The following is a 16,876-nucleotide window of genomic DNA, read 5'->3' on the forward strand; positions in this document are numbered from 1 at the left end:
CAGAATACCCGCACCAGCACCGTTGATGTTAAGGGCACCATCAAAGTACATCACCTAGTGCTCGAGGTAGGTGGGGTGATGGGCTCTTGGATCTTGGTCCACTCGGTGATGAAATCAGCAAGCGCCTAAGACTTGATGGTAGGCCTGCTTCTGAATTCAATGGAGTAAGTGCCGAGCTCGATAGCCCACTTGATGATATGGCCGTTGGCCTCTTTGTTGCGGAGGATGTCCCCCAAAGGGAACTCAGTGACCATGGTGATCTTGTAATACTCGAAGTAATGGCGGAGTTATGTGATGTAATTAGAACGGCGTATAGCAGCTTCTAGACCTGAGGATAATGAGTCTTGGGCTCGTTAAGAACCTCGCTAATGAAATATACTAGACGTTGCACCTTATAGGCATGCCCGGCCTCCTCATGTTCGACCACAATGGTTGTGCTGATGACACGAGAAGTAGTGGCGATATAGATCAGGAGAGTTTCATCTGCCCGTGGCACCGTCAAGATCAGAGGCTTTGTTAGGAACAACTTAAGCAACTTGAAGGCTATGTCTGCCTCTTCCGACCAGGAAAAGCACTCAAAGGCCTTGAGGAGTTTGAAGAATGGTAGCCCTTTTTTGTCGAGGCGTGATATAAAGCGGCTTAAAGCAGCCATGCAGCTAGTAAGCTTCTGTATATCCTTGACGCATGCTCGTTGTTTCATGTTGGTGATGGTGGAGACCTGTCAGATTGGGCTCAATGACTCGTGTGCTGACAATGTAGCCTAGGAGTATACCGAATGGAACTCCAAAGATGCACTTTGAAGGGTTTAGCTTCCATCGGTACCTTTTAAGGTTGGCGAACGTTTCTTCAAGGTTGATGATAAGATCATGGGCGGTCTTGGACTTGACGACCACATCGTTGATGTAAGCTTCGATGTTGTGGCCATCTATTGATCGAGGCACATCTAGATAGCCCTTTGATAAGTCACCCCAATGTTCTTGAGTCTGAAGGACATGGTGGTGTAGCAGTATGCACCGAAGGGCATGATGAACAATGTCTTGATCTGATCTTCTTCCTTGAGGAAGATCTGGTGATAGCCGGAGTAACAATCAAGGAAGGAGAGCAGTTCGTAGCCGGCGGTGGAATCTACAACCTCGTCTATCCAAGGTAGACCAAAGGGTCTTTAGGGCAGTGTTTGTTAAGATCAGTGTAATCAACGCATATTCTCCATTCTTTATTCTTTTTTTGAATGAGAACAGGGTTGCTAACCACTCAGAATGATACACTTCTTTTATAAATCCGGCAGCTAAAAGCCATTTTTTCTATCCTAATAGCCTCCTTCTTGTCTGGCATGAATCAGTGGAGTTTCTGCTTGATCAGTTTGGTGGTCGGTGAGACATTCAAGGAGTGCTCGATCTTCTCCTGTGGTACCCTCGGCATGTCTACAAGTTTCCAAGCAAACACGTCGGTGTTGGCACGTAGGAAGGAGACAAGCGCGCTTTCCTATTTGGGGTCAAGGTGAGCCCCAATCTTCACCATCTTGGAGGGGTCGTCGAGGCCGAGGCTGACCTCCTTGATTTCCTTGGACTTGGCGGAAGCGTGAGGAGGCTCTAGCTCTGGGATCTCCGTGTCGGTGGGCACCGTCTTGGATTTGGTGACCACGCTAGCCATCTGGATGGAGAGGTCAGTGGCTTGGTGAGGGCGAGACTCTCTGTCTCGTAGGCGTAGGTGATGGAGAGGTTGGCCCATAGGGCCAGGACTCCTGCAGGTGAGGGCATCTTCAGCACCAGATACACATATGCGGTATAGCCATGAACTTGGCCAGAGCTAGCTGACCAAGTATGGCATGGTAGATGGTGTTGAAGTCGGCGACATAGAAGTTGATGTGCTCGACGCGGTAGTTGCTTCTGTGCCGATGTGCTCGACGCGGTAGTTGCTTCCCGTGCCAAACTGTACTGGTAGGGTGATCTCTCCAAGTGGTTTGGAGGCCCTACCAGGTACCACACCCCAAAAGGAGGAGTGAGAGGGTGTGAGATCTGCTAACCCAAGGCCCAGCTCCTTTAGGGCTCTAGCAAAGAGGAGATTCAGAGCGCTCTTACTGTCGATGAGCACTTTTCTAAAAAGCACCTTATAGATGGTTGCGTCAAGAACGAGGGGGAAACACCTTGTGTAGGGAATGTCCACCCACTGGTCGGCCCTTCTGAAGGTGATGGGGACCTCGGACCATGGGCGATAGCTGGGGTTGGCGGTGATGTCTTCCGTAGTGATGGCGAGCACCCGTAGTGCAGTGAGCTTCCAGTCTCTTCTGCTCTTAGTGGAGGTGAGGCCCCTGAAGATGGTGGCGACCACCTTGTCGTGGTCCTGGAAGGCATTGTTATTGCCCCCAGGTGGTCGGCGGCCTCTGGCTCCATCATTGGTGTCGTTGTCTAGCTTTTTGTCCTGAAACTCCTTAGCCAAGCCAAGGCAGTTCTTCATCTTATGTTTGGCGTTTTATGGAAAGGGCATGGGCCATCGAGGATATTTTTGTATTGCTCATCGTAGTTGTGCTTGGGCCAAGGTTTGTTCACAACGGTGATGATGTGGTCTGGCCGGCGGTGGCAATTTTGGCTAGACTTGGGTCCTTCAGGCCGATCACGACTGCTGTCATGATGGTAACTATGGTCGTCGTAGCGTCGGTCGTTGTGGCGTCGGTCATCGGGGTGGTCGTCGTAGCAGCATGTTGGGCAATGAGTACCTGCATCCTCGTTGAAGCATACCTCGGCTTCCTTGGCGTCAGCATACTGGTTGGCGGTCATGATCATCTCACCAATCCCTATGGGTGGCTTGCGGTTGAACTTCGAGCGAAGCTCATGGTGGTGGAGTCCTCGGATGAAGGCGGTGATGATCTCAGCTTCTGTGATGTTGGGAATAGATGTAGCTACGGAGAAGCTCAGACGGCTTCTGGTTGATGTGGTTTAGATCATGCTTGGTGCTCGATCGAGTACACGTAGCCATGTAATTGTCGGTGAAGACTTTTTTTAGCTCTTCCTAGGATCCGATGGAGGTCCAAGGCAAGGCTTGTAAACCAGCTCATGGCGGGCCGGGTGAGCACGATGGGAAGATAGTTTGTCATGACACTGGGTGTCTCCTTCGGCCGCACAGACAGCAGTGGCGTAAGCCTGTAGCCACTATGTCGGGTTCATCCTTCCTTCGTAGGGCTCGACCCTAGTGATTTTGAAACCACGGGGCCACTATAGTGTTCGAAGCGCCCTTATGAATGCTGGGGGCCCCCTTGGGATTGTCGGCACCATTGTCTATAGCGTTGCCATCGGCGAGCGGCTTAAGAGCTAAGTCTAGGTTACCGTACTCTTGCTCATACTCCTAGCGGTGGCGCTACTTCGTCTTCATGGTGACCGAAGCGGCGTTCATCGATACGTCGTCGTGCATCTTAGAGATTGTTTGAGGTGCACTCGGATGTCCTGGGTCGACCTCCTGGTCAGGTTGGTGGTGATGTTCAATGCGGTTTCCCCTAGCTTTGCCCAGGAGGGGTTGCCTATCATCGCGGCGCTGGTCGGTGAAGCGACTTGGGCGGCGATCGGACCTTGTGGGGACTGATTGGTGAATCGAGGTTATAGAGTAAGAAGGTCTCTGATCTTGGCGGATCTCATTGACCTGGCAATGCATTGCTTTAAGCATTGCGGTGACCTTGGTGACCTTCGGTGTCTGCGGGAGCCGGGCGAGCTCATTGGTGGCCACAGCCAGGTTGGTGCTTAGAGTCTTGTAGACGTCATGGCCGTCAATGTGGAGGAACTCGTCGTCGAGGGTTGCGCTAGAGTGGCCTTCCTTGCGAGTTGAGCCTGCTGCTCGGCCATCGTAAGGGTCATCTCGTTTGCTCGGGCAATTGTGCGTGGTTGATGTTCTGGTTCTCTATGAGCGGCGCGTTCCTCCTTGGTTTCGCCATTCCAAGGGGGGATGTCGACACTGACATTGAAGATTGTGCCACCATGGAACGAAGGGGGAAGAAGTAGCTCAGTGGTCATTTCGGCGATGGTCTCCATAGAGCCCTAGGACTCGGAGTTTGGATTCTCCTCTGGGATGGTATGGAGGGACGCTCCAGAGCATCGGCCAACGTGGAGCATGTTGACGGATGGCGGAGGCTGGTCAGTGATATGGTCGGTGGGAGGATGGACATCTCTAACATGATTGGTGAATCTACCCCTCAGGGCATCTTTGGTAAGCGGCGGCGGTGTTGGTGAAACCCGAAGGGTAGGGCCGTAGCCCTAAAGTTTTTTGAGTAGCCTCCAATAGATCTCGATCAGAGGGTGGTTGGCGCTAAAACCAGAGTGTCCAAAGCCAATTCGATGATGGAGAGGCAATCGGCGAGCTTCAGACCAACCCGATCGATAGACGTGATCAGATCGTCATTATTGATCTGCCTCCTCTGGTAGGTGAGGAAAGCGGGTGGCGAGTCATCGATGAAGGTGACCTCGGAGGGCGGTTTTGAGATCGGATCTGTAACACCTCAGGTGTTAGCCTTGCATAACTTGACTCGCATAGCATGAGCATGATCATAAAGCATTCATAAACAAGCATTTGACATTTGAAACATTCAATTGAAACATATGCAACATTCTTATTATTTCATGTTTCCATGTGTATATGCAAATGATCATGAATGAAAACATGTACTTGGTAGATGTGAGTCACAAAAACATGTAACCACTTGGGTTAGCAATTAGAACATTGTTCATGAAAGTCACTTTTCTTAATCAAGCCTTTAAGGCATGTTTCATGTGATTGCCCTAACTGGCTCTATGAGTGACTACATAAAATGATTGAATGACCTTGCAATTTGCTTAAACATGCTTAGGATATCATTATGAACAACTTTGGTATTTAGGGCTAGGGCTAATTTGGTCATTTAGTCATGGTTTGAGTATGTATCATCATTTCAAAGTGACATGTTTGACTAAAGTTGAACTAGGTGCTAGAGACCTTGCATGGAGGAGTTCACTAAAGCAAAGTTCTAGTGTTTGACATAAGGAACAACTTTTATTTTTGGGTTCTTTGACTGATTCAGCTCCTAACATGTGTGAATTTAGATCACAAAAATTAGAGAAATCAACAATTTCAACACTTAGCAAATTTTGCTAAGTCATGAACCCGACAGCCTGACAAGCCAACCTTGAGCATGATTTTTCTCTATTTCTGTTGCGAATTAGAACAAGTGCTTTGAACAAGTATTGTAGCTGGTACATAGGTCTACAATTTTGGTTTAGGAAGTTTTGGCTAGAAGTCCACGGATTATGAGTTTGTTCGACATGAAAACCCATCGTCAGGCTCGGTGTGGTTCACTGAAACGAATTGATCAACGTTGTCCAGTGGCCGACCACCGGCAGAGCACGCGCGTCGCGTGTACGCGGCGACGGCCGCGCATTGCCAATGCCCTGATCGCACAGACCACGACGCGCCTGGGCGTGGCCTTAACCCCGCCAGCGTCTACCCGAGCCATCCCCGCGCCCTCATTTCGCTTTTCCCAGCCTCTCTTCCTCGCCGCAAGCAGCAGCCGAGCTCCCGCAGCTCCAACCGTGTGCCATAGCCATGCACAAGCTCGCGCCTAGGCCACTCCATCACCACCCCAGCACTCCATCACCACCCCAGCAACCCCTGCCTCCTCCCGTGCCCGCTGACAGCATTCGGTAAGCGCCAGCGTCGTGCGCAAGCTCGCCGAGCTCCACCCCCAGCCAAGATCCGTCACCGTGGCCTGGGGCACGTCCCTCCACCGTAGAACTGTGTAGCCGTGTGCGTTAGGTTCGCCTGAGTTCAGGGAAGCTCATCCGCGCCCTTTGTGCCTCGCCGTGGCCTCTACCGGCGTACCGCCGTAGTCCAGCCCCCGCTCACCATAGCCGCCGCCGTCATCTCTAGAGTCGACAATAGGGCCGGCCAAGTGGCTCATTAGATGCGCTAGGTCGAGTAGAAAGTCTGGTGAAGATGTCACCACCGGGAACTCGCCACCGTCGAGTTCTGGCCGCGTCCGTAGAGCAGCGCCGCCGGCTCTGTTTTTGTCCGCTGACCAGTGGGTCCCGCGTGTCAGCGACTCCATGTTTCAAATCCAGTTCAGTTTGAATGCAGATTCACATGTGTTTGTTATTTTTGTATCTTCAGTTTGATAGCTCCACAAATTGTGAAATAAATTTGTGAGTGTTCCTTAGGAAGTGTAGTATTTAGGAAAAATATGTTCTTGACTTGTACAGTAAAAATTTTGGAGATTTAAATAGGGATTTAAAATGTGCTTTTGAATGCATTCAAATTTGTTTATTTTATATCTAGAGTTCCTGTGCTCCAAAAATTATGAAATTTTTGTGGTAAGCTAGTCTTAGCATATATGACTCTGGTAAAAATTTGAGGACCAGTGCATGTGTAGATTTATAGTTATAGATTTTTCTTTTATGAATAGTTAATCCTTGCATGAATTTTTATAAATTATTATGAGTCCAAAATTCATGAAATTTTTGGAGGTAATCCTAGTACCATATGGATGTTAAGAAAAATAGGAAATCTGTTGCTTGACACTTTTCAATAGGATTTTCCATTTATGCTATTTCAAGCCTTGCTTCCTTGTCATTTTTGTATAGGATGTTCTACTTAGTAAAATGACATGAAATTTTTATAGTAGTCCTTTGATAGCATTAGTAAGGCACTGTAAATTTTTGAGAATTTATGAAGTATCTGATATATGTTTATTATTTAACCTAGATATCTAAATAAAATAATAAAGGCAATTAAATAAATAGTTTGGGCTTCACCATTATATTATCTTAAATGTATTTGGTATGCTTAAACTGTTGGTAGATTCTATGTTGTCAAATTTTGAATGATTACATGAAGTAGAAGTATTATTACTTTATGTTGCATATTAAATAGTTTGTCTGGACTGATTCTACAGTTTGATGAGTTGCATTTTGAAACTAATGTGTACTGTAAAAATGGTTAATAACAAAGTTGTAGAGAATTTGAATAAGCTTGCAGAAAGTCTAGGATCACTGTTTTTTGATTAGTAGAACTCCAGTTATGAGTGAAACAAGTAGCTACTGTTTGTGGCATAGTCGATGCATTGTAGAAGTAGTTAAGTAATAATCGAGAAGAGATATGCACCTACTCAATAAACATGATGCACTTGTTAACATATATGCATTCGTAATACTCATAGCCATACTCATGCATCTAGGATCGGAGGAAGGGATCACGTTGCTGGAATTCGAAGAAGCAGAGGAAGGGAACCAGCAGGAGGATCCGCAAGCCGCAGCTCCCGAAGGCGTGGAGCAGAACCTAAGGAGCTTCCGGAGTGTCCTGACCACCGCCCTACTTCCTTTCTGCGAGGCAAGCCCCTGGAGCATTATAAGTCTCCCAGTAATTACAAATGTTTACTTACGTATTTATGATTGATGCATTAGGTTATAAGAGTTGAATGAAACCACTTGATGCATGTACATTCCTTGTCTAGATATTACACCTTTAACCGATATAGGTCCAGGATCGAATATGTGCTTAGCCATGCTTAGACCGGTAGAAGTCGGGTGATGTCCTGTCACCTGCGAGATATAGGTGGATACCGGAGCACGGTTGGCTATATCTGCATCGTGGAACAGAACCATGAGGTAAAAGTAAATCGAGACCGGACGGGAGTCGATAGAGAAGCAACAAGACATGGAGGTCTTGGGTGTGGATATCCCCGTCTGTGTCGAAGGACCGTACCGTTGTTGGCTTCTGACAAGATTGAACGCATGCCTCTCACTTAGCTGGCCGGATAACTTTCCGACCGCGAAGCCGAGTAATTCAACTCAGGCCGGGAATCGTTCTGTTGTGCGCTCCTTCCGGGGAACGATCAGACTGAGCCCAAGGGCAGGCTTGGCCTGAGCATCCTGGCATCTGGTGTTCCAGATTGTGGCGTAGGACCCGCGAAATGTGTACCGGAGTTGTACCAAAGGTGACCTAAGGCTATCGTGGCTGGTAGACCTGGGTTTGTGTTAGGAATAAATTCCCAGCTGGTTGAAATCGATTCGAATCGCCGTCTCTCCCGGATAGTGAGAAACTTGGCTAGTCCAACATCGTAGTAACTGTTATGAAACATGATGGTTCGGATGAATATGGAATTACAATACCTGCTATGGTTACTATTGTATGCTTCTAAATGATATACCACATGTTTGGCACAGGATAGTTGCTAATCTAGAAATGGATAGTTATAATTAACTTGATAAAGAATCATAATTGTACATGACTAATTGCCTTTTACGCAAAATGTTGTCAAGTTACGTCCACTTATACAGCCTTGCATAATCCTTGGAGTCATTTTATTTCTGGTTCATGACGGGTAAGTCTAGCTGAGTACCTTCTCGTACTCAGGGTTTATTTTCCCATTGTTGCAGATGGCACTGTGTATCATGGTTATTGCAAGAGTTGCTTCTATCCCCGTGGATGAGGAGTAAGCCTTGGGCAGGCTTCTTAGTAATTCCTATCTTTGCTTTTGTGGACCGTGATCTGGCTTGGCACTGTATCAAACTATGTTTGGAAACTTTATCTTCGAACTTATTTTGCTTCCGCTTTATTTATCAAACTCGGTTTGTAATAACTTTTATTCGTACTCTGATGACGAAATGTATCTATGAACTTTATGTAATATGTGGCATGTATGTTGAATCCTATACGATCTTGGTTGTTGTAAATCAGTTTATCGAGACCCGTCGCGGTACTCAACGGACTATCGGGTTTATAGGGGTTCAAGTATGACAGTGCGACCCGCTTGCGGATTGCCATTGTACTTGTATTCTTATAATTGGTCGGTTTCTACGACAGCTGGCATCAGAGCAGATTCAACGTAATTGTCACAAGTGTATTTAAAAACAAAAGTTTTTGTTTTCCAAAAACCTTCTCTAGCAACTATTAGTTATATAATAGGTATTTGAAATCTAAAGTGTGCCAATGATCACTTTCCTTATGCCCAAATTAAGGACTATTAGGTGGCTATTTAAGTACTAACATGGGGGGGTTTTTACTTCGTTGTCCATACGACGTGCTATAGTATGGATGCCATTCACTTGAGTGGTAATGTATGGATCAAATGCCTCTACGCCAAGGTAAGATGAGTGTATGACCGCAAGATGTGAGCGTGCGGTCGGGAAGAGTTAGCTTTGGTACGGCTATGTATGCATGCTTGCATGTGTATATGGTACGTATTTAATTGGTGGGTTTAAATTATTGTCGGGTAGATTGATACGGAAGTATATGTATGGGTAACTATATATGGAAGTATTTACAATTACATTCTGCATATTCATTATGGGTTTAGGGCTGAAATGAAATTTTATGCAGGTACACTAACAACGAAACGTGTAGCTCGACTAGTTACGCTATTTATGAGAGAACGTATGTATGCCACCGTGTCTACCGTTAGAAACAAATTTTTTCCTAAGTTGTGAGGACGTACAGAACGAGCATGCATCATGTTAAATTACCTATTCACATAACTACATTAGTCCTCCCCTTATAAAATTCTTACTCGGTTATGTAACTCTTATCCATTATGGCATTGTCTCACCAAAGGGGTACATGTTAATGGTGCAGATGGCACGCACCAAGCAGACTGCTCGCAAGTCCACCGGAGGCAGAGCTCCTAGCCGTCAGCTTGCTCCACAGTACCCGTCAACGTCACACGCTTCCTTGGAGAGTTTGGGATGCCTACACTCTTGTGGAGAGTGCTCAGCTATGTAGGCTATCCTGATGGAATGGAACCCCGCTACTTCTAGGGCGAATGAGCGGTTGGGAGAAGGTCTCTTAGTTACTGTGGAGGCCGTTGTTCAGTCCCCGAGGTGACGATTCTGAGTGGACAGGCTGGTGTTATGAGTCAACTGCAGGACTGCTGAAGAAGCAGCTGGCAGGGCAGCCTTTGGGATCTTGAGGAATATCATGGATCGTTTTCCTCAAGAGCTGGCAGCCGCTTTGGTTGGAGTCTTCCAAGAGGTAACCCCTCCACTGACTCATGGCAGCAGGCAAGAGGAAGATCATTGGAGATTGGTGCAGCAGAAGGGCAGAACAGTGATAAACCCTGCCATGAGCAGCCATGTTTGCAATGATGAGAGTGTTAGATGGAGTTGAAGGTAGCCTCAGACGTGTGTCCTGGTGCTCTTGGTCATGCCCAGGAGGACCGACGTCAGCTTCCAGAGGGAGCACGATGCCGAGATTGAGAGGCTCACTGAAGAGATGACTCGGTTAAACTCACCAGCGAAATGCAGCCTGGGATCCAGGGAAGATGTCCTGAGGGCTCGATAGTTTGAGCTGGGACAGCGCTTGGCCAATGCGGAAGAATACAAGATAATCTGCATGAAAGAGGTTCATCTACTGAACAATCAGCTCCACCCTTATGTCCCACCTGGAGCCGCAGAAATGGATTTAGAAGGGTACGAAGAAGAAGAGAATGGAGCCTGAAAGAAGAAGTAGACCTGAGGGAAGGAGATGATTCTGCGCTGACCTCGATAGTGATCATGATGAGGATTAGATCGCTTAGCACTTAGTGGAAGGACTAATGTATCACCTTTATTCATGTAATGGACCTGTAGTTCGAATTTGGCATTAGTAACCAGACTATCATGTAATGTTGATTAATGCGCACGTTTGGATTGAACATCAGTGCAATTCCAGTTCTTTGTCGGTAATCACGCTTTAAATTGCATGCGTTATGAGCACGATAAGTGGTCAAATTGGTGATGTCATGTTGCAAGAATGAATTGTTATGCCTCTGTTTTTATTGTGCTTTTGAGAATTTTCTCCAGTAATTTCAGTTTGGCATGAGTACCTAATTCATCTGCAATCTCTTGACCTCAACCAATATCGCTTATTGTTGCAACTTTCGCAGATGACGCGCACCCGTGCTAGGAGCTAGTAGCAGCCAGGATGGCAACCAGGATGACTTGTCCACCCCCACCGCTGCCGTCTGCTCAGGAATTCTTTACCCAGTTCCTAGGGAGCCAGAGGACAATGGAAGAAGCTTTGCGCCTTATCGCGCAAAACACTGCTCGTGGCCACCCACATCAACCAGGGGCCGAGCCAAATCAGCACAGTACATTCAAGGAGTTTCTGGACACGAAGCCTCCGATCTTCAAGGTGGCTGAGGAACCACTGCAGGCCGATGAGTGGCTGAATACCATCTGAGTAGAAATTTCGTCTGCTAGGGTACATGAGCACCTGAAAGCTGAATATGCTTCTCATCAGCTGCAAGGACCAGCAGGGATCTGGTGGACACACTTCCTGTCATCCTTGCCTGCTAATGCGAGAGTGACCTGGGAACAATTCAGCTGGCTTTTAGGGGACATCATATTCCCCCAGGCCTGATGCGCATGAAAGCAGCCGAATTTATGAGGCTCACTCAGGGAACAAAGTCACTCACAGAATATATGCACGCATTCAACAACTTGTCAAGATATGCTCCCAGTTTCGTGGATACCTGAGGAGAAAAAGATAGAGAGTTTCAAGCGAGGGTTGGGTACCAAATTATGAAGACCATGGCAATTCTCGATGTGCCACGTACAATGAGTTTATTAGTGATGCCTTGACCCAAGAAAACCACAACAACATGCAATGCAAGTTGCTAAGGGTCGCAAAGAGGGACAGTATGAAGGCCGGTGCATCCGGATCCTTCCAGTCAAAAGCGCCTAGTCACAAGCTAAGCCCTAATTCCATCCACCTGCAACCCAAGTTTAGGCCTCACCCCCGAAAGCTCAGAATAATAGGCCACAGAAACCCTTCCAGTAAGGCAGTTCACTATTGCCCTACCAAAAGGAAATGGGCAATCAGGACAGCTCCACCGGATTAAGAAGTAATCAACCATTGTTTCAACTGCAACCAACTGGGTCATTGGTCCAAGGAGTGGCCCCCACCCCAAGAGGAATGGCAACCCAAATCAGAACCAATCATAGGCAGGTGAATGCCAGGGCACGTCAGGGACAAGTGCATTATACCGCTGTAGAAGAAGGTGCCCGCCGGAGAAGTTGTCACGGCTGGTATGTTTCTCGTCAACAAGCATCCCGCTGTTGTTTTATTTGATTCGGGAGCTTCTCATTCATTTATGAGTCAAGCATTTGCATCTAGACATGATCAAGAAATAATAGAAGTAAGTAAAGGGGGTTTTAACATAAGTTCAGGCAGGGGGAACTGTTACTACCAAAAAGATAGTAAAAAATGTACTCATCTTGATACAAGGGAGGGAGTACACAACAGATTTGATAATATTGCCGGGGTTGTCGATAAGTGTAATCTTAGGCATGAATTGGATGAAGTATCATGGTGCTCTTATTGACACTAGCACCCGTACCATTCATGTTGAGAGAACCCACGGGAGGAATGCTTTTCTAGTCCCACTCTCCTCGCGATTTCGAACCCCAACATTAGCCTGTGCTTATCCAAACCACCACCATATGTGATATTCCCCGTGGTTGTGAGTTTCCGGATGTATTTCCAGAAGAATTACCAGGTCTCCCCACCTGATAGGGAAGTGGAATTTAAGATCGAATTAGTGCCAGGTACCGCACCCCTATCTAGAAGGCCCTATAGAATGCCACCCAATGAGTTAGCAGAACTTAAGGTTCAATTGCAAGATCTATTGGACAAAGGTCTTATCCAACCTAGCTCATCTCCGTGGGGATGTCCAGCATTGTTTGTGAAAAAGAAGGATAAGTCACTGAGAATGTGTGTAGATTATAGACCACTCAATGCTGTGACCATCAAGAACAAATATCCGTTACCACCGCATAGACATCTTGTGCGATCAGCTAGCAAAGGCAAAGGTATTCTCCAAAATTGACTTGAGATCAGGTTACCATCAGATAAAGATCAGACCGAAGGATATACCTAAAACTGCTTTCTCTACTAGGTACCGGCTTATACGAGTATTTGGGTTATGTCTTTCAGAACTATACAAATGCTCCAGCCTATTTCATGTACCTGAATGAACTCGGTATTCATGCCCGAACATTGATAAGTTCGTGGTCGTGTTTATCGATGACATATTGATTTATTCAGAAAATGAGTCAGATCATGAAGAGCATCTGAGGATTGTCCTATCCAGACTGAGGGAGCATAAGCTATATGCCAAGTTTAGCAAATGTGAATTTTGGATGAGCAAAGTACCTTTCTTAGGTCACATTTTATCAAGAGATGGAATCTCAGTAGACCCATCAAAAGTACAAGAGGTCATGGATTGGAAAGCCCCAACTTCGGTTCATGAAGTTCGGAGTTTTCTAGGGTTAGCAGGATACTATCGTCGGTTTATTCCAGATTTCTCAAAGATAGCTAAGCCTATGACCAGACTACTTCAGAAAGATGAAATACAAATGGACACCAGAATGTGAAACAGCTTTTCACACCCTCAGAACTTTGTTGACTACAGCGCCTGTGCTAGCACAACCAGACATTGAAAAGCCTTTTGATGTATTTTGTGATGCATCAGGAATAGGTTTGGGATGTGTTATGCAAGAAGGGAGAGTAATTGCATATGCCTCTCGGCAATTGAGAAAACATGAAGTCAACTACCCTACACATGATTTGGAACTGGCAGCCGTTGTCCATGCATTAAAGATATGGAGACATTACTTGTTGGGCAATGTATGTCATATCTATACTGACCACAAAAGCCTCAAGTATATCTTTACCCAGCCAGAACTGAACATGAGACAACGTAGATGGTTGGAATTGATTAAGGACTATAATTTGGAAGTGCATTACCATCCGGGTAAAGCTAATGTAGTAGCCGATGCACTTAGTCGAAAGTCCCATTGCAACATTGTGGAAGCACTATTGGAAGATGGATTCAACTGCTAACAATCCTGCTGTACTACACAATATCACAATCAGTTGTTCGCATTGAGGGCAAAATCATAGAGCTACAGCAGGCAGATGTAGGAATAAGTCACATCAAGAGAAAAATGCAAGAGCAGGAAACCAAACATTTTAGATTGGACGAAAGAGGTGTATTATGGTTTGAGGACCGGCTAGTGGTACCAAAAGACCGTGAGCTAAGGAATCAAATTTTAGGAAGCTCACTCGTCCAAATTGTCTATCCATCCGGGTAGTAGTAAAATGTATCAAGATCTAAGAACCCGTTTTTGGTGGACTAAGATGAAGAAAGAGATCGCAGCCTATGTTGCTAGGTGTGATAACTGCAGTAGAGTGAAAGCCGTCCATATGAAAACTGCTGGATTACTTCAGCCATTGCCTATTCCAGGATGGAAATAGGAAATCAGTATGGACTTTTTACAGGCCTTCCAACAACGCCACAAGGTCACGATTCAATCTGGGTCATTGTTGATCGTCTCACCAAGTCAGCACACTTTATACCCGTGAACACGCGGTATATAGTTGGGAAATACGCTGAGATATATGTATCCCAGATCGTGAGATTGCATGGAGTACCCAGGACCATAATCTCAGATAGAGGACCACAGTTCATAGCTCGTTTCTGGGAGCACTTACACCAAGCTTTGGGAACCAAGCTAATCAGAAGTTCAGCTTATCATCCGCAAACTTCAGGACAGACAGAGCGAGTGAACCAAATCCTAGAAGATTTACTTAGGGCTTGTGTTATATCTTCAAAAGGTTCATGGGAGAAATGGTTACCTTTAGCTGAATTCTCCTATAACAACAGTTATCAAGCGAGTATCAAAATGGCTCCATTTGAAGCCTTGTATGGCAGAAAGTGCAGAACTCCATTGAATTGGATTGAGCCCGGTGAAAGGAGATACTTTGGTATTGATTTTGTCAATGAAGCCGAAGAGCAAGTACGTATCATCCAACAACACATGAAGGCAGCTCAATCAAGACAGAAGAGTTATGCCGATAGAAGAAGAAGACCACTAACTTTTGAAGTGGGTGACTATGTATACTTGAGAGTATCACCCATGAAAGGTGTGAAAAGATTTGGGATGAAAAAGAAGCTTTCACCAAGATATGTAGGGCCATACAAAATTTGGAGCAAAAAGGAAATGTTGCGTATAAGCTACAACTACCACCAGAGATGAGTGCAATCTTTGATGTGTTCCATGTTTCTCAGCTAAAGAAATGTCTTCGAGTACCTGAAGAAGCGATTGCACCCACCAACGTGCAGCTTCAATCGGATTTGACCTATGAAGAAAAGCCAATTCGAGTATTAGAAGAGATGGAGAGAGTGACAAGGAGTAAGATATTAAGTTCTATAAGGTGGTGTGGAACAATCATAGTGAACAAGATGCTACGTGGGAAAGAGAAGATTATCTACGAGAAGTTTATCCGCCTTTTTCCAAGAATGGTAGGTCTTGCAAATCTCGGGACGAGATTTTTATAAGGGGGAGGGGCTGTAACACCTCGGTGTTAGCCTTGCATAACTTGACTTGCATAACATGAGCATGGCATCAAGCATTCATAAATCATCATTTACAATTGAAACATTGATCGAAACATATGAAACATTGCTTGTTATCTCGTGTTTCTTGAACATATGCATATGATCATGTCAAATGAATGCAAGTGGGTAATGCTAGTCACTAAAACACCTTAGCTACACTTAGGTTAACAAAAGGAACCTTGTTCATGAAGGCCACCTTTCATGATCAAGCACTTAAGTAATATTTCATGTGTTGACCTGGATAGCTCTATGAGTGACCACTGCATAAAATGATAGGATGACCTTGAAAATTTCTTAAACATGCTTAGGATATCATCATGAACAACTTTGGTATTTAAGGCTAGGGCTAGTTTGGTCATTTAGCCATGGTTTGAGTATGTATCATGATTTCAAAGTGACATGTTTGACTAAAGTTGAACTAGGTGTTAGAGACCTTGCATGGAGGAGTTCACTAAAGCAAAGTTGTAGTGTTTGACATAAGGAACAACTTTGATTTTTGGGTCTTTGACTGATTAGCTCCTAACATGTTTGAATTGGATCACAAAATCAGAAAATGATTTCAACACTTAAAATTTTTCTAAGTCAAGTTCTGACACTGACAGCTGACATTGGCATGATATAACTGTTTCGGTTGCGAATTGAGCACGATCATTGAACAAAGTTGAAGCTGGTACATGGGCTAAATTTAAGGAGTTTGACGAGGAGCCACGGATTAGCGATAATCGATTGAAAACACGCTGTCAGGCGGCCATCGATGCTGACGAACTGAACGCGTTCAGTGGCCGACACCGGCAGAACCCGCGCCGCGTGTCCCCGGCGACGGCCGGCATCGCCAGCGCTCTGTCACGCAGGCCACGACGCGCCGGCGCGCCTTAACCCAGCCAGCCCGCCCAGCCTCCCGCGCCCTTTTCGCTTCCTCGGCCTTCCTCCTCGCCGCAGCGCTGCAGCGAGCTCGTTCCACCTCCGCCGTCGCCATAGCCGCGCAAGCTCCGCCTAGCCATCCATTCTTCACCGCAGCAGCACAACTAGCTCCCCAGCGACCCATGCTTCTTCCCGTGCCCCCATTCGAGTTCGGTAAGCGTCAGCGCCGTGCAATGCTCACCGGAGCTCCGCCGCGGACTCCGTCGTCGTGGCCACGCCGCCACAGTCCTCCTCCCGCTCGTTAGCTAGCGCGCTAGGTCCCCAGCGTTCCTAGATGCTCGTCTGCACCTTAGGTTGGGCCGCCAAGGTCGTCGCCGGCGTACCGCCGACGTCCCGCCTCGCCGAGCCGCCATGGCCGCCGCCGTCGTCGCTGGTGTCGACGATAGGGCCGGCCAAGTAGACCAATCGACGCGTTAGGTCACGGGGGTCACACTGTGATGATGTCACCGCCGGCGTACTCGCCATCGGCGAGCTTTGGCCGCGTCCGTCGAGCAGCGCCGCTGTGCTCTGTTTTGGTCTCGCTGACCAGTGGGTCCCGCGTGTCAGCGACTCAATATTTCAAATCCA

General features: G+C 46.6%; 1 protein-coding gene across 1 annotated transcript in view; it reads right to left on the minus strand.

Annotated features, from left to right (window-relative positions):
- The window catches only part of LOC136524504 (uncharacterized), an 18,458-nt gene extending 2,094 nt beyond the window's left edge, over positions 1–16,364 (minus strand). The window contains exons 1-3 of the mRNA XM_066517854.1: positions 16,187–16,364; positions 2,736–2,872; positions 2,144–2,418 (exon numbers count right to left, since the gene is read on the minus strand). Coding sequence (XP_066373951.1) covers positions 2,144–2,418; positions 2,736–2,872; positions 16,187–16,364 — 590 coding nt within the window. The remainder of the gene's footprint in view (positions 1–2,143; positions 2,419–2,735; positions 2,873–16,186) is intronic.
- Positions 16,365–16,876: the final 512 nt, after the last annotated feature.

The sequence above is a fragment of the Miscanthus floridulus genome, chromosome 18 (genome assembly GCF_019320115.1).
Source record: "Miscanthus floridulus cultivar M001 chromosome 18, ASM1932011v1, whole genome shotgun sequence".
In the NCBI taxonomy this organism is placed as follows: domain Eukaryota; kingdom Viridiplantae; phylum Streptophyta; class Magnoliopsida; order Poales; family Poaceae; genus Miscanthus; species Miscanthus floridulus.